Source organism: Bombus flavifrons, chromosome 1, assembly GCF_040668555.2.
Source record: "Bombus flavifrons isolate JBK064 chromosome 1, iyBomFlav1_principal, whole genome shotgun sequence".
Classification (NCBI taxonomy): Eukaryota; Metazoa; Arthropoda; class Insecta; order Hymenoptera; family Apidae; genus Bombus; species Bombus flavifrons.
The window spans coordinates 12959635-12980432 of record NC_138442.1 but is presented as its reverse complement, the minus strand read 5'-3'; the positions used below and the strand labels follow the sequence as shown (position 1 = coordinate 12980432).

Sequence of the window (20798 nt, the reverse complement as noted above, 5' to 3'; positions counted from 1 at the left end):
TTTATTATGTTAAACATAACTATTTTTGCAAATTGTACTTAATAAATGTAACAACATTAACTTAAAAGATACCAGCCAAGGATGATGAAATAAAAAATTTGAAATGTATATTACAAAATATATAATATATTAGCTTACTTAAAAAATTCAGTTGTTTCAAATTTTTAAATTCCTTTTACAGATAAAAATGAAGAGAATATTTAAATATTCTATGTATGAAATATAAAGGTTTAGGCATCTTTATAACTTTTATATAAGTAATCTCTAATCTGTCTAATTTAACAAATGATTTAAAACTTGGTTACATAGTCATACAGTTTCTGCTTCCCTCTATCAACTCACTTGAGGTAATTTTAGTTTCACCTCTCAGTTTTGCTTCAACCAGTACATAGTTAACACTACAGTCCATTCAGTACCTTTTTATCTAGTGTACAAGTAATATATGAACAATCAGGTTTCTCTTTATTCTTTTTTATGAAACATATGATATACATTTACATAAAAAATTTATATAATAAATTTATTTTTTATCTATGTATAATTTTAATTAATTTGTAAAATAGTTATAAGTGTTATAATATATATTTTTATGTAACAAGATTTTTCCAGAGCAATATGGATATAGCAAAGGAATTAGTATTAAATTTGAAACAAACTAATATATCACATGCAGGGTATGGTTTACAAAAAGAATGTGAATCTCTTATTGGTCATATTTTACAAAACATGGTAAAGTCTCAATTTCCAGAATTAATTCCTGAAGTAAAAAATGAGGAAGACTCTATCCACTATAGAGAAGAAGGTAGTAAATATTATCAATGTATTATAAATAAATATAAGTAATTTGTTCAGTTATTATACTTGAAAAATCTTAGGAAACCAACATTTTGTAATGGGTGATGATAATGAAGCTATAAAATATTATACGATGAGTTTAGCATATGCAAATGATAATGAACTTATGTCATATGCTTATGCCAATCGGTCTGCTGCTTTATATAGAAAACAAATGTTCAAAGAATGTTTGATAGATATTGATGCTGCTTTAAGTCTTGGATATCCAGAAGAAAAAAGAAAAAATCTGAAAGAAAGGGGAGCCAAGGCTATCGAAGAAATTAAGAAAAGATTACAACTTACAAAGGATGATCATATTGATATAGAAACACTTAAGAATATGTGTTTATCAGAAAAAATAAATGAGGAACCTGGAGGTGTAAGATATAGAAATGGAAATGTTAAACTTTCAGAAGATATGAGTAAAAATTTTAGCATCAATGAAAAGAAAGATTCAATCAATGATTCTAATGGAATATCCAAAGATAATGATAAGGAAAAACAGCTAAGATACTTAGCTGATGAAGGTCCTTTAAAGTTAGCTTATGGTCCAAGTAAAGAGGCTCCTGCTGCTAGTGATGGTATCAGCATTTCTTTTTCTGAAAAATATGGACGTCACTTAGTAGCTACAAAAGAATTTAAACCAGGAGATGTAGTTACTATTGAAAATCCATATGCTTATGTTATTTATACACAAAGGTAAATCTATTTATATTAATATATCTACTATCATATATAACTTATATAAGTTACAGGTATTATACACATTGTCATCACTGTTTATCAAGAAGCTATAATTTAATTCCTTGCTCACACTGCCCTGTGGCTCAATACTGTTCAGAAAAGTGTAGAAAATTAGCTTGGGAAATGGCTCATCAAATAGAATGTCCAATTATGGCATTAGTAGGAAACTTACTTAATGTTGATAAAGATAAGATACGAATGCTTACCAAAATTATTAGATTTCTCATTGTAGTAACATCAAAGGGCAAGAAATTTGATGAACTGCGAGTGGACATGGAACTAGCTGAATCTAATCCAGGTAAGGAAGAACATTCATATTTTATAGCTAAAATAAAATAATGTAAGACAAAACTTGAGTTATAAGACAATAAAATAATTGTAAGAGAGAAAACAAGAATTCAACCATAACATACTGTTCATTTCTAGATTTTATGAAATATTTTTCTTTTGTAGATAACAGATCTGCAGGATTTACAGATGAAGGCATATTGGACAGTACCAGCGCACGATCTGCTTTGAGTCTCGCTACCAATATGACAACGCGACCACTTATTGGAATCAGTGCTTTTGCTTGCATCTCAGCTCTTGCAGCTATCCTCCTAGCCACTCAGACTAATTTCTTCTGCAATAAATATGAAGTGGACCAATTAAAAGATATTAGCAATTATCCAAAGATCATATTCTCTGGAAGCCTTATGTTTCGCGCTTGTGTTATAATGTCTTCAAATTGTTTTTCTGTAATTTATTTAGAAGATAATACACATATATATATATATATATATATATATATGGAAATTATTTTAAAGCACTTTTATATTATAATTAATTTATTTTTAGGTGCAACAAGAACCAGGAATTAAAACAGGTTCAGGATTATATGTAACACATAGTTTGTACAACCATTCTTGCGCACCAAATACATTTCGTCATTTTGAAGAGCTAACAATGATTACTCGCGCTCTAAGACCAATATATCCTGGAGATCAAATATTCACAAATTATGGTGCTGCATATGCATATATGACAAAATCTGAAAGAAGAGAAAAAATAATACAAGACTATTTCTTTGAATGCGATTGTATCGCGTGTGCATTTGATTGGCCAATGTACGATGAAATTTTGCAAAAACACATTGGTTCTATTAAAAAAAATAAAGAGCTTGTAGAAAGATTAAAACCTTATAAGCAAAGATTGGTAAAAAATATGTATGATATTGATGCAGTAAAGTCAGTCCTTGATATATTATATAAGAACGTATCCCAGCCGTGTGAAGAAATCGTACACGCGGAACAATACCTGAAGAGTTATTACTTAGGTAAATTTAAGTAAATAGACAGTGAACTTGCTTATACTGGTTTATATTTGTAGCTTCACTTACTTGTGAGTTCTTAACTCTATGCTTTATATCCTGCAAACCACCTTTATTTAAATACTTCACTTTGTACACTCATTTCTTGCTTATATATCTAATAAGGCTGCTTGTAAATCCATGGCTTAAACTGCTTTATAATAATTACTTATTAATTGCTTGGGGCTGCAAGGGTATGTAAAAATGTAATGTATTAGATACTTAAAACTGGAACTCAATTTCATAAATATATTTTCTTGTTTTTAGACCCATAAGAGAGGCATCAACAGCACACTACATTATTAATGAAAGACATGAAATATTCCTAAAAACATTTTATTGAAGTTATACATGATATTTACCTAGTTCCTAAGAAAATGTGCTTCTTATACACAATACATTTGTGTAAATATTCAAACTAATAGAAATGTGTGTAATAACATAAATATGAAGGAAAAAATATAACAGAGATAATGAAATTGATGAATGAGTAAAAATTAAACAATCTTCATAATAATATCTGTATTTCTAATAACGCAATAGAAAAATTGCTATATTGTGTATCTTACATAATCCATTATAAAAATCAAATGCTTTATGTTCACATATAAAGACTACTTTACATTATTAAAAACTGTAGAAGTAATAGAAATAATCATGGCAATTCATTAAAATTACAATATAATAAATTTTATATATTAAGTTAAGGATAATAAATTGTCTAGTTAAATTGTTGATTACTACTTCAGTACGTTACATATTGAAATAGTCTATATCATAAGAAACTATTTAATTATCAATAAAATATAATATTCGATTATATTTTAAACCTGTTAATATATTCAAAGTGTATTCAAAGCCTAGTTGTATAGTAATAGAAAAGATAATTACCACGAGAGAAAATAAAATTAAATTTCTTTAATATTTAGTTTCTCCATCATTTACTTCATGTGAAGCATAGTAAACTAAAATATTTTTTTTCTAAAAGTAAAAAGACTGAACCATTACACAAATAAGTATTTCTGAACTATGCAGATAACATCTACAGAATTTACAAAGCATTATGAATTCTATATTTAAAATATACTTTTTTTAATACATATAAAAGCATGCTAACATTTTTTCAGAGGCAAATATCACAATTATCCTGAATGCAATCCTGTTAGTATTCTAATTTTTTATCAAATGCTGTCATAAAACTTTCATGTTATTAAAACAAGTGTGACTATTCATCAGAAAGATTATGAATGTCAGAAAAATAAAGGAGATCCAAGCCCCCAATTATTTATTATATGATAAATAAAATTGAAATAAATTAAAATCGGCCGATATTCGAAAAAGCAGCAAACAGAGGTGTTGAAGTTGTAGTTGGTTGCTGATCGCCGATGCTTTTGAGTAAATTGCCTTGCAACAGACTGTCAAGTGCCTTTTGAACTGTCGGATCGTTTAGCAGAGGTGACGGTGAAACTCCCGTAGTAGTAGTAGTAGTTGTGGATGCTGTTGACGCAGTTGATGCTGCTGGCATAATATGATGTACTCATGAAGTTAGCAGTTGTAATACCAGCAATATATATATTCGAAGTTCGTTCGCTTTGATCACTGGATTGTATGGTAAGCGGCACAGTAGCACTACACGCACGAAGAACTTGATCAGAAACCCAAAGCGTACGAAGTTCGTTTGTGTTTTTTGATCACTCGTGCTCAATATTTATATTAAAATTTTACCTGAAATTATTTGTCTAAAAATTTCTTAGACAAACTTTATGTTTTTTTGTCAACATTGAATAGTTTTCAAACGCCATCATTAAGAATTTATATACACGATTTAAATTTTAAACATTTTCTTTGGATATGTTCATGAAAGATACACAAACAAATCCAGAAAAGAAAATAAGAAATAGGTGATCTAAAATCCGTAAGATACACCCATAACGACCTTTTTAAAAATGCAAAAAGTTGCAATAGGTCTGTTTCTTCAGGTTAAAAACGCGATATGGTTTCTATTTATAATACTGCTGTTTTTATGTAACGAATAAATCGGTAGCAGTATTTTTGTAACAAATAGAAGTACATATTGCAGTAAAACACAATATTATTGCACTTATAGTATGCGTATCTTTTCAATATCTTACCAAAGGAATTTTTGTTAATAAATTAATTACTTCAGAAAATCACTGGAATGAAAATTGATAACTAACTTTATAAATCCATTATACTCTTAAAATGTATGTTCTGCTAATTTATGAGTAATGTTATAATAATAGAAATTTGATATAAAATAATAAGATAGTATTTACATTTTGTTTAAGCTTAAATAGTAAAATTATACAAATTTTACCTGTTCCCCAAGTAGCTGGCGGAACGGGCACTGGTGTTGTAGTAGGCGCTGGTACTGGACTAGGTGTTGGTGCAGATGAAGTTGTTTTATTACTGTTTAGGATATTAAGTATCCTAGACTGTAATTCTGCTTGTTTTGGATCACTGACTGTTATCGTCGTCGTAGCTGGTAAATCTTTTACATCTCCCAATTCAACTTGTACTTGTTCTTCACGTTTAATTTCGAGATATTTTATAACACGATCATATTGCAATACTGTTAACTGATGATTATCAGCCAGCATGTTTAAAAGAACCTGAATAGCATCAGGATGCCGTTCGTTTGCAAAAGGTGTATTCAATGGAACCGATCGTCCACCAGCTTTGTAATTAACAAAATCTCGTGATATTAGATTAATAGCATCCTCAACAAGCATATTTCTATGTTCTGTACAGAAAAATGAGATTTTATTAACAAAATGATTTAGACATTTTAATAAAGTTATTAAGAAACCTACCCTGGGGTAAACCATGAAGAATGTTTAAAGTTAGGGAATGATGTTCTTGATTTATTGGTGTAACTACGACTGCATATAAACATCCCCGACTGGCAATATTTCCTAAAACTCTACTTAGAAGTACATCCTCATTTGGAAATAACAAATCAACTGTTAAGCCAATTTTTTTCAACCTCATTTCGATACTTTCCGCATATTCGCTATTTATAAAAAGTAATTACAAAAGCATTCAACAATTATAAAGCAAACTAAATTATTTTTATACTTACGTTAATGCTTTGTTAACAACAATAATTTCACAGTCATTTTTCTCAGTTGTTGCATTTGAGTATTCATTTGATGTACTTGTATTACTGTTAAACAAAAATATTGATATTAATAAACAATTATTGTACAAGAAGGAAACATAAAAATATTCTTAACTTACTTAAAACTTATATTCATATCTCTAGGAGCAGAATTTTTAAAATCTTCATAACGGTTATTACTATCATTGAATGAATCTCTGCCAAAATTGTTCCCTCTTAATCTATCCCCTTGTTTATGTTCCCAATCTCTACCACCTTTATCATCTAAACGATTACCTCTATTAATAGGACTGCGATCTCTAAAGTTATTTCCACCTGAATTATCTCTATTTTTATTTCGATTTTTTCCACCTCTACTACCTCTTGGTCGACCACTCCCACCGCTATTCATGCCACCTGCACCACCACTTTGATTCTGATTATTTGCATTTCGGTTTTGGTTTCCACCAGGCCTATTTTGGTTTCCACCTAGCCCAAATTGATTACTACCTCTGTTTTGATTAAATTGGTCATTACCACTTCTGTTCTGATTATTTGGATTAAAATTACTGTTCCCTTTATTTTGCATTATATTGTTAAATTGATCACTCCCATTGTTTCTATTTTGATTTCCAAATTGGTCATTCACATTATCTCTATTCTGATTTCCATCCCCAAATGGATCATTTCCACCACTTCGAATTTGCATATTATTTACTTTCTGATTATCGCTTAACTGTGAATCACAACCAAAACTTTGGTTAGTATTGAAATTTGAATTTCCTCCATAATTCTGATTTCCACTATTAAAAGGATCATTTCCAGCATTAAAATGATTATTGGCAGAATTAAATTGATTATTAGGTCCTCCTAATTGTTTTCCTCCACCTCCACCACCTCCACCGGATTGATTATCCTTTTTTGCTGGTCTAACATCTATTTAAAGAAATATTTAATGAAATATGTTAATATATATTATTATAAAAATAGCAACAAAGAAATAAGTGGACAATTGCATTATTAAATATGAAAATAAAATAATAGGAATAATAGGAAACAAACAAAATAGGAATCATTCATGAAAATACCTATTCTTCTGCCTTTGAACATTGCTCCATCTTCATTTTGAATAGCTTTTTGAGCAGATTGTTCTTCTTCGAATTGAACAAAGCCAAAACCTCGGTTTATCGAAGAACCAACAACTGTCCCATATTTTGAAAAATGTTCTTCCAACTCAACTTTAGTCATATCATCAGTTTGTAAATGACCCACAAATATACGACTACTTACAGTAGCAGGATCTTTTAATAATCTTATATTCATTGTGGAATGGTGTACTTATAACAAATAATTCAAAATAATTATTAGAATAGTAATACCAATTCCACTTAAATAACAAAGACTAAGGTTATGTTCGAATGCTGACGTTTACTTCTTCATATACTTCATTTAGATATATTTTAATCAACGTGACGATAACAAAATCACGTAAGAGTAACAAGATTTTATTCACTTCTTGTTTTGTTCCTAATTGTTATGAGGCAGTAATATCGACGAAATATTGTCAGTTTGAAAACAGAATATTTCAATCAACAATTGAAACCTGAAGGGGTCGCATATGATGGTATGCACATACATCATAGATTTATTCATTAAGTACGTTCTGTTTTCGTACTTACTACACCTTCTCCAACGTTTTCAATTGTTAAACGCTGGCTACGTTTTCATTTGATATAACTATGCATAGAAAATCGCGTTATGAAAATCGTCCTTAGAGTTATATAAAGAGAGACAACTCTTCATTGACAAATTTCTTATTTCAATAAAAATCACGTAGTACGTGGATTGTTATTACATTTTTTGTAATACAGGTATGCACTTATTGACAAACAAATCGAAATACATTTAGTTTCATGAAACAAATCGAATGTTAAATCTTCTCTAAAATTACCACAGAGTGCGAAACTGTAAAGAAGGAAATATTTTTCAGCGCCATCTTGCCTCGTAACTTCTAATTCGTCAGTGCCTGTGAATGGACTTGTCATAAGAGTTTTATGTTATTTTGTTTCTTATTTCCGTTGAAATTAGTGCATTAAATTTCCAGTATATATTACGGTGAGTACAAAGTTCTATAGAGAGTTGCAAATAAATTTACAGAAACATATTGTCATTAATGTGTTAGTACAAGTGGTATAGCCCGTAGAATAAAAGAGTATAAGTTTGATTCCGTTTCGACAGCATAATAGTGTTCTTAGATATCTTCTAATCGTAATGTGTTTTCTTTCGTTAATTCGTTCCCTCTATTTCATTCTATGTTAACCTGTATATGAAACGGATCGGAAAAAGTGCAGTATTACAAAGTCACGCCCGAGCATGAGAAAGCATAGATAGTTTCGAAATTGACATATCACGCATTTTCATGGATTAGTCTTGCACCTAAGCCAGTGTACGTATATCTATTGTGTTAGTTATATATGAAAGATAGCCCATAGTATACACGTTTCACGACATTGTTCTTTTAAATCTATCCGAAGGAATCATTACCTGATATTTGTGTAGCGTATGATTGTCATTTTAACGTGCATATGTGTATCGATGTCTCGGTCGATTTAAGCTTTCAAATCTTATAAGAAAGAATGCAGTAATGAGCTTTTTTGTGAGACAAAGAAATAATTTGTTCAGACTTCAATAGACAAAACGAAGTATCGAGCTATCATATTGAATATCTAAAGTTAATATTTGTAAAAGTATAGTCATTGCAAATATCAATAACATTTTAAATACAATATTATTATATTATCTTTATATTTGTATTTTAGTTTTTACTAAAATATGTATTATCATTTATCTAAATTTGTTGAAAATTAGAAATTATGATATAAAGAAAATATAAATCAATAGTTTCATGGCCATTAATAGATAATATGTTTTAACTGTCTTAAAGAAACCATACAATGATAATCTTAGGTACATACAGTATATAGCTTTATTCATGTATATCATTTTATTAATCATTTGTTTTTTTTAAATACCTGTATTGAACAAAATTAATTCTATGTCTGATGTAATCATACAGAATTTGTTAAATAAATGTATTATCATCTCCTTTGTAGAAAATTTATTCTATGTATGTAGTGATAAGATAAGATGCATAATAGAAAGATAAAGTTATTTTCTCATTTTTCAGTTTAATAACACGGCTTTTTTAAAGGAGAATTTGAATCCTCCACTATATCAACGTAAGTAATTTTATTCTTCTTCACTGTTGCATGTAGCCTATTATTTTTTAAAACAGTAGTTTGGGTCAAGTTCTTTTTTCTTCCAATATAAGAAATTCTTCTTCTTTGATTTCTATTTTGATTTCCTTTAATAAAATGCTTGCAAGAGGTATTACTATTAAAAAAAAAGAAAGTAGTTTCAATCATTATATGTATATGTAATCAAATATTTTATATTTTCAAAATAATTTAATATCAATATTGCACAAAAACTGCAACTCTGATCTATTGTCAGAATGCTTTATTAAAAGGGCATGGCTTATATTCAAAAGCCTGTGACAGTTCTAAATATAAACTACAGACTATGCAGATTTGTAAGTTTTATTTAATTTTTAATTCAGTTTTTTTCATAACTGCATTTGTCTGTAAAATAATTAAGTAAGTTTATAAGTTTTTAATCTTGTATTTCTTTTTTTTTACAAAACTGTTTTATATGAAATTAAATTTGTTAATATATAATATATGGTATAGTATTTTACAGATAGTGACATTTTCTTCTTTAGGTAAACAAAATTTTCTTTAAGTCTATCTTATTATTATATTGTTCCATTTTTACATTATTATAGTGATAGCAATGTTAAATATGTATAAGCTAAAATGTTATTATTTTTAATTAAATATTTGTATAGCACTTCAGCTATATGCCCTGTATAGTACTTAAGAAAACATTTACAGCTAAAAGAAGATGAATTTTATATACTGATCAACATGAGTTGTGCCTATTTAGTTCATAAGCAGTTCTTACATATGCTATTCTTTTATGTACAGTACAAAATTTATAGTATAACTTATAGTTAATAGTATTGTGTATCAAACAACTATACATGTATTTTATTTAGCTTCATATATTTATAATATATATTGCATTAGAAAAATAAAGAATGCAGTATTCTGTGCAATATTTATTTGCATAATAATTAGTAATGTTATTAAAGTCCCACTCAAAATGCTCTCAGTTAATTGTATTATCATTTAATTATATGTCATATTAAATAAGAATTTATTCATCATTGACAGGTAAATGTAACAAATGTTTCTTATTTATTTATTAAACTATCTAATAGTCTAGGATTTTATTGTGATTCAAAAAGTGTTTGGGAGTTTTCTATATTTGTGGACAAGAACTAGCTTCATCAACGACCCCAGCCATATTTCATATGCCAACAATGGCTATGCAGAAGGTAAATTTTATTAACTGGCCACAGTTAACAAAATAACAATTGTTAATACTTTACTAATCAATTATATTGTTAGAAAATGTTTAAAGAACAAATAAAGTAGATCAATGTTTTGCAAACTACATTAATAAGTGATATACAGGGTGTTGATAAAAATTTAAAAATGATGGACATTTTAGGACTTACAATCTGATTATTTAAAAAACCCTTTAACATGTTTCTATGATGTAGAAATTTTTGAAATAATTGTAATAAGATATAACATCCTGTATATGTAAAAATATACAAGGATTATAGTATTTAGTAATACAATTACAGCACATACTTGAAATCATTCATGTTTTATTTTTTGCGAAATTATGTAATGATGATAAGTTCTGCACATTATGCAAGTCAGTATTGCATCAAATTATTTAAAAAAAGTCATTAATGTTATGTTTATTATGAAAATAATTTTTAAATGTTTCTTATAAGGAAGCTTGACTGGCTGTGGTAAAACTTTTCTTTTAAAAAGAATTATTATGATAATATAAATTACAATTAATGTACACAAATATACAATATAAAATGTACTGATTTAGTTAAAAATTGTTTATCTTGAGTACACATTTATATAGGCACATCTCAAATGAAATTAATTTGCTTTAGAGCTTTATATATATAAGACTAACAGTTTGTTGTGTTGCATTATTTTATAGCATTTTGTTTGGTATATAATTTTTAAATTACATAGTAATGCCATATCTAAGATAAAAGAACAACACTGAAGAGGATTTCTTTACTTTTGTATTAATCACACTTTTACTTTAGTTACTTTCATCCATCTTACTACTAACCAAATAGAAAGTAGTAATGTTGATTTGGTAAAAGTAGAGTAATGTAAGAACTTTACAATAAGTTTCCTATTTTCTTACTAATGCATATTTAGTCGCATGGCTTTGATATTAAGTGATTGCCCATATTTATTACCAGCTTTTGTCTAAAATAATTTTTTTAAATAAATATGACTAAACTTATATTTCAGTTGCATTGGGAATTATTAGCATATATTAAATGTAACTGACATAAATGTGTATATATATGATGATAAGTATGGGCTTCTAGAAGATATAGGAATATTACTACCTGCTTATAATATAAAGTGGTAATCTTTTAGATGAGAAGACAAGGTCAAGACGTCATGCAGGTGAATTTGGCAGGTATCAGGCGAGATATTGTTAATCTTGCCCATAACTATAGCAATGCTCAGGTAAATAAATAACATTTTACATATTACAAACATACTATTTTACATATTAAAGAACAAAATTTTTTATGTATGCAGAAAGCTGTACGTAAAGCCACCAGTAACGATCCTTGGGGTCCAAGTAGTACTCTTATGGCAGAAATTGCAGATTTAACATATAATGTTGTGGCTTTTACTGAGATTATGCAAATGTTATGGAAAAGATTAAATGATCATGGTAAAAATTGGCGACATGTGTACAAAGCTTTAGTTCTTCTAGAATATCTTATTAAAACAGGCACAGAAAAAGTTGCACAGCAATGTAAAGAAAATATTTTTGCCATCCAAACATTGAAAGGTATATAATTTTGTGCTTTATAATATAAAATCTAATATAAAATACTAATACAAATTGATAGTCCGTAAAGTTAAGTTGTCTTTATTCAGATTTCCAATACATGGAAGGATCTAAGGATCAAGGAGTGAATGTAAGAGAAAAAGCAAAACAACTAGTGGCCTTATTAAAAGATGATGAAAGATTAAGAAATGAAAGAGCTAGAGCATTAAAAGCAAAAGAAAGATTTGCACAATCAGTTAGTGGATTTGGTAGTGATGGTTTAGATACTATGTCACCTGTAAGCAGCGATGTAAGTATACATTGATATGAAGACAGAAAAGTTTAATAATGCCAAAAATTCTTTAAATAAACATTTCCTTCTTTTTCTTTTTTCATGTTCAGTTTCAGGATTGGGAGCCATGTCGCCTGGGATCTGAAACTGCAACTAGACGTAAGAGTAAATATTTATTAATGCTTATAATCTTTTCTGCTAATATATATTTTTACAGATATGTAACTTAATAATATAATTAATTATAATTTGCGCACTTTTTAGCTGAATTAGAAGCTGCAAGACCACAAACGGTAGGTGAAGAAGAATTACAGTTACAATTAGCTTTGGCAATGTCGAGAGAGGAAGCAGAGCAAGAAGAACAAAGGAGACGTAGTGATGACGTCAGGTTGCAATTAGCTCTCAGTCAAAGTCAGCAAGATTTTAAGTTAGTAGACATTAAATTAGATTTAACTTTTTTTCAGTTATCACAGAGTCCATTTTGGTTTTGTCTAAAGAAATACATTAATTTCAGAGCGCCGCAAACTGAGAAACAAAGTCATATGCTAGATTTGTTGGATGTAAACTTAGAAGAAGCATGTGGATACAACGTAAAAACCGACCCTTGGGGTATACCAATTACGCCACCTCCGCCAAGACCTCAAGTATGTCATTCTATATTTAGTTAAGTTTATACATTTGCTTATTGCATGATAAACACAACATTGCATACCTTTTGCATGTTACACAACAGTCTTTGGATATATCTCAATTTTATCCATATAAGGTATGTTCGACTAACACAACAAACATTGTATTGATAAATCATAGCATAATCGTATTAAAAGTTTATTGAAAGTTACGTAAAAAATTTACGTGTTCTTTTTTTTTATATAGCCACAAAACGATCCGTGGAGCGTTCCTACAACAAGCAGTACATCACCTGCGATAGATCCATGGGCTCCCATTCCATCGCAAAAACCAAGTATAGTTTATTGAAAAAGGATTTTAATGTTTACTAAATCGTATGAATGTAATTTATGATCATGTTATAATTAATTTGATTTTAGCTGCTACAGCTGATTCCTGGCGGGCACCTCCATCATCGCCTGTAACAGTTACAACTTCGCCTAGTACAGATCCTTGGTCACCAATACCTTCTGCTACTACTACTGCTACTGAAGCGGATACAAATAAAAAGCCGGTAAGACATTTATTCTTTTAACTTCCATGTCTTCTAAGTCCTCTAAATTTCTATGCTACCTCTATCAATTTATTTACATATATATATATATATATACATATATACATGTATATAATATATTAATATTTTTGTGTCAAATTATTTAGGCTACCCGAGAAGGTATGACATCTGCATCTCCATCTTTTAACAATCCTACCTTAACGCAAAACATTGGTTTTGCGGCACAATCGCCACAGAACATGGGCTTTAATCTGCCTACAACTTCAACAGCTACATTCAATACAACTAATAACGACTTTAACGGTACTGGCCCTAGTCTTAACAACTTTTCCATTGGAAATCAGACCAGTTCTGCAGCCAGTCCACTGAGCGATTTAGATGAATTTGATGTAATTACTAACAGGAATAAACCTGGATCTAGTCTGCAAACTGCGAATAACGGTATTTATTAATGAATTTTGTTTATTATTATTAACCATATGTATAATTTATTTATTGATTTTTCAATTGATTGTAGTAAGTACGCTATCACCAGATCCGTTTGATTTGGGGAGCATAGCAGAAACTCTTCCCACTAGTACAGGAGCTGTTAAAAAAACACCACAATCATTTCTCGGAGAGAACTCTGCTCTCGTTAATCTTGATAATCTTGTCAGTACCTCCGCGATCAAATCAGCAACGCCTACTCCTACAGGTAACGCCTTATTTCGAATATAATCTTTCATATACCATACAAAAGATTTAGAGATTTAATTTTAAAATACAAATGGTGAAACCTATAGAATTTATTGTATGTATATATAATCGTTTAATAAAGAAGAGAAAAAAAGAACTATTCGATTAGACTACATTACTGTGATTTTAATTCGAGCCTTATTGAAACAAATAATGGGTTACGTTATTTGTAATATATTTTGTCCGCAAAATAGCGTTTCATTGGAAGTAAATTCGTGAGTACTTTCAAGGTGGTGAATAATATTGCATGAATGCATGATTCAAATATTGTGTTCGAGTATGGTATTAAAGCTATATTGGGATGGATTTTATTTTCAGTAAAAAATGATGGTATATTAAGAAAATTATAACATTGTATATATTGTAAAACCGAAATTTTCTGATTACAGTTTAACACTTTGCGTGCCGCGTCATTTTCATATTTCTATCGTATTTTATTCAAACCGTGTGTATTATAGATATGCTAGAAACAAAAATTATTTGTTTATATTCCTGATTTGTTTGTATCTGTATTTATTATAGTTATTACAATTTGGCGTTTTAAATTAATATTAATAAAAATTTACAGCAACGATGTCATACTCAGCAAATCCGTTTGCGACGGCAACACCACCACCCCGTCCTACAATTAATCAGATTCGACAAGATCCTTGGGCAGCGAATACAACTACTACAGCGAATCCGTTCCTTTCGTAGCTTGGTGACTATTGTTGAAGGTGTCAGTCGAAAATCAAGAGCACTGTGGTCTAAAAAGTATTCGACATTTTTAGCGCTAACCCTGTACGGTATAAGTATCTCGCACGTTATGAAGTAGCTTTATTTCAAGATACATATAACAAAGGGATAACAAAGTGTCGAATCGGTAACAAGAAAAGGATTGAAAAAGGTGCGCTGATATAATCTGGTTAATCTATTTGGACCGATAATAAATAATGCAATAGATAACTATGTCTTTAAAGACACAACTAACATTAATATTTATTTCCGTATGATTAATGAAAAATCTATAAAACATTTCTCTACATATTTTTCTTTACTGTACAAAAATATTCGTATCTGCTATAATTCTATTATTTGTATTTTATTGCATACTAACGACGGAGGAACTATCTATAACCAGAAGTTAACATATAATAAATGAAATAAAAGTTACAAGACAGATTATACTTCAATTTCGGACGTTTAAGCGCTCCCAAGGTACAAGAAATTTTATAAGAACTTTTTCCATTTGTAGTATATTTTTTTAAGTGCAATTCAAATTGGTCATAGGAAATCATTGAACAAGATTTTCATTGTGCTGTAGACTATAAAGTAACATTGATATCACGATCATTTCCTTTATTTTGTATTTATATACATGCTTTTCTACAGCTAACGAGATCGTGAGACTGTATCGTGATTCACAGAAGTATATTATATCGAACAGGGTTCTTCAATTTGTGTTATACGCTTAATGTGACGTGCATTGATTGTGATTCGTAAAAATATTGGTGTCATAGCATGCCTTTTCTGACTAATACTCATCTTGCAAAAAGAGAGTGTGTGCTAGTAAACAAATCTTTTGCTAATTGATTACTTGGTTTGATAACATCTTGGGTTATTTGCAGGTGAGATGATTGTGCAGTTTTATGGTTGCAAAATTAATTATACCATCTAATATCGTTAAAATACATACGTATGTACGATTTAGTTATGAAATTTTACGCATTTCGTTTGAGCGATTACCGAAGATATTTTCATAGGCTTTATGTGCACTGCAGAAAAATAACCACAACTAAAAAAAAGAGCGTAGCTAAAAAAATGCATTTCCTATTAATGATAAATCGGTGCATTTTAATGTTTTACGGGGATGTATTACGAACGTGTAAACTTATGTTGGTTTCTATAGGTATTTTAGAAATTTTTGAAAGAAATTGTCTTACGCGGTGTCTTTATTCATTCGACTGTCGAATTTAATGAAGCAACATGGTCTGATAATGAAGAAGTGCATTAACTTTCTTTGTACGCAAAACAATTTACAATTGTACCTTGATTTATATAAAGAAAAAGATTGTAAATATGTTATAGCATATCGTTCCCCAATTGTCAAGTCTTTCCCTTCAACATGTAGGATATTCTAAACAAAATCTAAAACTGCTTTCTTACATCTGTTACTTTTTAATCTTTGAGGAAATTGTTGCTGAGTTTGTCATTTTATATAATGTGAATGTTTTTCACATGTTTTATGACTATCACTGTGACCCAATGAAAATACGAATTACTTTGCTAAGAAAATAATTAATAATCAATACATATTTATTAATAACTTTTAAAAGAGCAACCTTGCTGATAGTCTTAATGTCAACTCAGCATTTCCTTTTTAAAGATATCCATGCATTTTACAATTTTATACAAAGAAAGAGTTTCGTACATTTAATGATTGGCAAAGGGGAACTATATTTGTCTGCTTGTCCTAAGTAAATTAGACATGAGCTGCAAGGTTGAAATTTTGTTAAGTAATTATTGCTTAAATAATTCCATTGTATTATTCTTCGATAAATTAATAATTTTCTTTCATTATGCATTTTCATTGTACTTGCTTATATGATTGAAATTGTATATTTAATACATATTTATCCGGATGTTCGCGAAACGATGAAGTTAAAATTATATAATAGCATTTAAACTCACTTAATTCAAAATCAAAAAAGAAAAGATTGACTAAATGATCTATATTCACTGCTTTTATAGAAAAAGCACTGATTGTCATGTTTAATGGATGTAATACCTTAGTGTTTTCAATGAGTAAGACACATCTTTTTTAAGATAATAACAAAAATATTTTATTTTTCTATATGTATATGATATAATGCACCAGCTTCATTTTTACGCGAACAATGGAACACTGTTTAGTTTTTAGAATTGGTGTAAGTGCAGAGAAAATTTAATGAACATTTATGAATGAAATTATATATTTTAGTAGATTATATTATTATTAATATTATTATTATTATACAAATAAATGTAAAAATTTTTAATTTTTCTGATTAAATATTTAATTTGAAGATCCCTTGTACATATCTTTTTGTGTAGTAAATTCTAATTAATAATATATCAGAGTGTAATTGTAAAACTTTGTTTAAACTTCAATGCATTTATAAAATTAAAGCTATTGTAAGGTAGATACCAATAAAAGATCTCTATGTATGTTTTATATGTAGGGAAAAAGAAAGTACAAAGTAAAATAATAATGTGCTTGCACATAAAAATTATTTTATCTTAAAGAGATGCTTCAGTTGAAGAACTTATAGTAACAGGCGGAAGAAAATATGATCGAACTTGACTATGTAATTGTGCTATCTCAGGATCTTCCCTTTCTAGAGCTCTGAGTAATTGCACAAATTGAACTGTACCTACAGATAAAAAAAAAAAGGAATAAATTATAATGAAAACTGCATTGTAATTAATTTTTATTACTGAAATGGAAGTACACTTAAATCCTATACCTTCCCGACCTTCTGAGAAACCATAGTTCTTAATAACATCCATTTGAATTTGTACTACAATTGGAAAAACAAACTGCATCATTTTCAGCATTTCATTCCCAGAATTTTCCTTAGCTTCTGCAAGTTTTTGAGTATTTTCTGGAGTATTTAATGCTGTTAGAACGTCAGTTAAAACAGCTGAAAATCATTATTTTATCTACTGTAAATCTTTAAAAGTATATACTAAAATTATAAATCTTATGAATTTTGAATACCTTTTGCAACTTCCGAAGTAAAAACAGGTAAATCAGTCATCGTAGAAACAATGTTGTATAATTTAAATAAACACCGAAGTAAATTCAGAGTAAATTGATTTATTTCAAAGAATAGGTTAAAAATTGTAAAATGTTTGCTCTCTAAAATTGTACAATTTAAGAAATTGTTCTATTTTATGAACGTGAATATATGTTTACTTATCCTGTTATAGTGATTTTCTCTTCATATTTAAACTATAGTCATATATACTTTTGTTCACCACTATTTTTCGAACATGTCAAAATAGATAAACAACATACTGATTCAATCGAACAAAGAGGGCGCTTATGATAAATTCATGCCACTTGTCATTCAATTCAATAACATACCTACACAAAAAAACGGAGAATCTAAAATTATAAAGGAAAATGTTAATAGTTCTTTTAGTTGCTATACGACGGAAATTTATCCGATAAAGACAAGATACAGCTAATAAAAATTCCAAGATTAGTGACGTATGCGATAAACGAAATTTCCATACGGTTTTTCTTATAGAATACTTGATATAACCTACTTACGGAAGTAAATTGATAATACATACAAGGTATTAACAAATAAAATTATTATTGAAATTAAAAATATCGCTTAAAGAACGTTGTATTACAATAATTTTAAAAAGAACTCCACAATGTGTTCTGTTCATGATCAAGCATTTTTACAAATTTTACAAGAAGAGAGAGACATTACAAATTTTCTAGATGCATTTTTTGGATTTTTGTATAGATGGTAAGTAAACTGTAGTAAAAATATGCATTATTTTTATAATACATAGTCTATCATCTCACATGTAATTTAATTATAGTACAGATTTTTATGTCGAATCGGGACCAGATCAAAAACTTGGATTCCCAACTGGTACAATAGAAAAGCTTGTCTTACATAGTTTTCAAAAATGGAAGAACATCTATAAATTTTCCAGTGGATCAGATCCTCCGGACACACAGGATATTATTATCCAAAATAATGATAAAGACCAAGATGAAACAATGACAATTGAAGAAGATTCCCTTATTCCACAAGTTGATCACGAAGTAGAAATTGAAACGTGCAAAGAAAGTATGAATCAACTTGGTCATTTTATTGAGAGGGATAGGTCATGTGACAGCTACAATGGTGCAGTGAGGGAAAATTACACTTGGTCACAAACTATCAGTGATATAGATGTGCTTGTAAAACTTCCTAGTTGCATAAGAACAGCAAAAGATTTAAGGGTTCAGCTTGATTCAAAAGAAATCAAAATAGAAGCAAGAACATCAAGAGTCGAACAGAATCAAGAAATAGAGGAATGTCGTTATTTTATATGGTCTACAATTTTCAAAGGAGAATTGCGCTTTAAAATTCGAAAAGATGAATCAATGTGGAGTATAGTACCTGGACAACATATTAGCGTTAGTCAATATATCTTACTAAATAGCATAATAGAACTTCATTTATCTGAACGAAACCTTATTTAATGTCTGATTAACTGAATTTTTACTCGTTAAACTCTGAATCTGCATGTGAATTCCTGTTATGTGAAAGAAAAATAACAGGTAGTTAGCGAGCTCTTATTATGTGAACTACAATTATTATACTGTTTGCTCTCCAACAAATTTAGATAAATGGAGTTCTACTGTATCTCAAATATGTGTACATATGTATATAAGTTGCACGTTATAATTTTTGTTTCACTTAGATTCATTTTGAAAAAGCTTCTGAGCGATGGTGGGAAGCATTGATAATCGGTGAACCAAAAATTGATTTGAGTAAAATAGATTGTTCAAGAAATTTAGATGAAATGGGATCAGAAGAACAGATGAAAGTTCAAGAGTTAATGTGGAATCATCAACAAAAGCTTATGGGTAAACCAACTTCTGAACAGATTGTAAGCACATGTAAAAAGTTACATAATTTATCACTACGATTAAGTAATAACAAGTTTTTTAATATACAAATTTTTGTTTGTAGAAAATGGAAAGGGTATTGAGAAAAGCGTGGGACGCAGAAGGATCTCCCTTCGAGGGTTCCCCATATGATCCTTCATTAGTGAACTTCAATTGATGCTCGTAGTATACTTTTTTTATTTTATTAATTGTTATAAAATAATAAATAAAATTGTACATTAAGATAAGGAATTCTGTAAATATACGACCGTTTTTATTCAATTATAGTTGTATATCAAACACCTCACATTATGGATAAAAATTTGATTATTAACAATTGTTTGCTAAAATACGTTCGATATATTTGAACAGGTACACGAAAAAAAACATGTATTCTACAATAAAGGAATAAATATATTTGTCCATGTTTTTAAAATTCAGAAAAGCCATTGGGAGTGACATGTTATTATCCGCGAAGTAGTTTCTGATATATCTATATCTATGTTTTTATGAACTCGCAAATACGCAAATGTTTCTCACATTTATTGCTACTACCTCTTCAACGGATATCCATTACACATTAATCGGAAACCAAAATTAATCAATATGATAAAAAATGAATATTGCGATATCAAGGTTGCCAATTAAAATGACAAGAGACAAGGGATTCGCGATTTCTTCATAGAATGCAAGGAATTCCACGCTTTTCCCTGACGTTTGCATCGACTTTATCTCACCGTGGTGAGATTGTTTAGTAAAGGAACAAGAAAGGAATGCTTTATGAAAGCAGACAGATAGCTACAGCGAAACTGTTCTCATTTTCTTGAATTCTTTCGACTCTCGTGCATTCGTAGCTGCAGCATTCATCGATCTCGCTGTTTG

The 20798-nt window shown here is 29.1% G+C and overlaps 5 protein-coding genes across 20 annotated transcripts; 3 read left to right on the top strand and 2 right to left on the bottom strand.

Moving 5' to 3' along the window:
- The first annotated feature begins 185 nt into the window (after positions 1-185).
- LOC138183546 (SET and MYND domain-containing protein 4) lies at positions 186-3316 on the top strand. 3 transcript variants are annotated; one of them, XM_069120620.1, is made up of 7 exons: positions 187-454; positions 600-802; positions 876-1533; positions 1590-1876; positions 2032-2315; positions 2416-2893; positions 3194-3316. In XM_069120620.1, exons 2-7 carry the CDS (start codon positions 616-618, stop codon positions 3199-3201), a joined length of 1902 nt encoding a protein of 633 aa, XP_068976721.1. In that variant the 5' UTR covers positions 187-454; positions 600-615; the 3' UTR covers positions 3202-3316. The 3 variants fall into 3 exon arrangements, with proteins under 3 accessions (XP_068976712.1, XP_068976721.1, XP_068976702.1); XM_069120611.1 differs by lacking the exon at positions 3194-3316 and having other exon boundaries at positions 186-435; positions 2416-2907; XM_069120601.1 differs by lacking the exon at positions 3194-3316 and having other exon boundaries at positions 189-454; positions 2416-2907.
- Positions 1785-7827, bottom strand: Neos (nuclear receptor coactivator protein neosin). Of its 5 annotated transcripts, none has more exons than XM_069120564.1 (8): positions 7136-7827; positions 6188-6983; positions 6030-6113; positions 5761-5960; positions 5265-5690; positions 2957-4444; positions 1992-2874; positions 1785-1903 (listed from the first exon to the last, which is right to left on the bottom strand). In XM_069120564.1, exons 1-6 carry the CDS (start codon positions 7368-7370, stop codon positions 4242-4244), a joined length of 1944 nt encoding a protein of 647 aa, XP_068976665.1. In that variant the 5' UTR covers positions 7371-7827; the 3' UTR covers positions 1785-1903; positions 1992-2874; positions 2957-4241. The 5 variants fall into 5 exon arrangements, with proteins under 5 accessions (XP_068976665.1, XP_068976675.1, XP_068976654.1 ...); XM_069120574.1 differs by having other exon boundaries at positions 1992-2608; XM_069120553.1 differs by having other exon boundaries at positions 1992-4444.
- lqf (epsin homolog lqf) lies at positions 7815-17292 on the top strand. 9 transcript variants are annotated; one of them, XM_069120715.1, is made up of 17 exons: positions 7815-7918; positions 8038-8162; positions 9235-9286; positions 10390-10506; positions 11660-11752; positions 11828-12086; positions 12176-12375; positions 12468-12522; positions 12622-12784; positions 12872-13001; positions 13091-13123; positions 13234-13321; positions 13407-13540; positions 13687-13981; positions 14058-14234; positions 14470-14490; positions 14844-17292. In XM_069120715.1, exons 4-16 carry the CDS (start codon positions 10483-10485, stop codon positions 14484-14486), a joined length of 1668 nt encoding a protein of 555 aa, XP_068976816.1. In that variant the 5' UTR covers positions 7815-7918; positions 8038-8162; positions 9235-9286; positions 10390-10482; the 3' UTR covers positions 14487-14490; positions 14844-17292. The 9 variants fall into 9 exon arrangements, with proteins under 9 accessions (XP_068976816.1, XP_068976746.1, XP_068976766.1 ...); XM_069120645.1 differs by lacking the exon at positions 14470-14490 and adding an exon at positions 8399-8493; XM_069120665.1 differs by lacking the exon at positions 14470-14490 and adding an exon at positions 8394-8493.
- Positions 17293-17507: 215 nt separating this feature from the next.
- LOC138183760 (protein C10) lies at positions 17508-18327 on the bottom strand. Of its 2 annotated transcripts, none has more exons than XM_069121125.1 (3): positions 18015-18327; positions 17770-17937; positions 17508-17667 (listed from the first exon to the last, which is right to left on the bottom strand). In XM_069121125.1, the coding sequence occupies exons 1-3, from the start codon at positions 18052-18054 to the stop codon at positions 17534-17536; spliced, it is 342 nt and encodes a 113-aa protein (XP_068977226.1). In that variant the 5' UTR covers positions 18055-18327; the 3' UTR covers positions 17508-17533. The 2 variants fall into 2 exon arrangements, with proteins under 2 accessions (XP_068977226.1, XP_068977218.1); XM_069121117.1 differs by having other exon boundaries at positions 17761-17937; positions 18015-18323.
- Positions 18328-18376: 49 nt separating this feature from the next.
- LOC138183695 (nudC domain-containing protein 3) lies at positions 18377-20198 on the top strand. The gene is made up of 4 exons (XM_069121029.1): positions 18377-18780; positions 18857-19442; positions 19730-19918; positions 20002-20198. Exons 1-4 carry the CDS (start codon positions 18683-18685, stop codon positions 20092-20094), a joined length of 966 nt encoding a protein of 321 aa, XP_068977130.1. The 5' UTR covers positions 18377-18682; the 3' UTR covers positions 20095-20198.
- Positions 20199-20798: the final 600 nt, after the last annotated feature.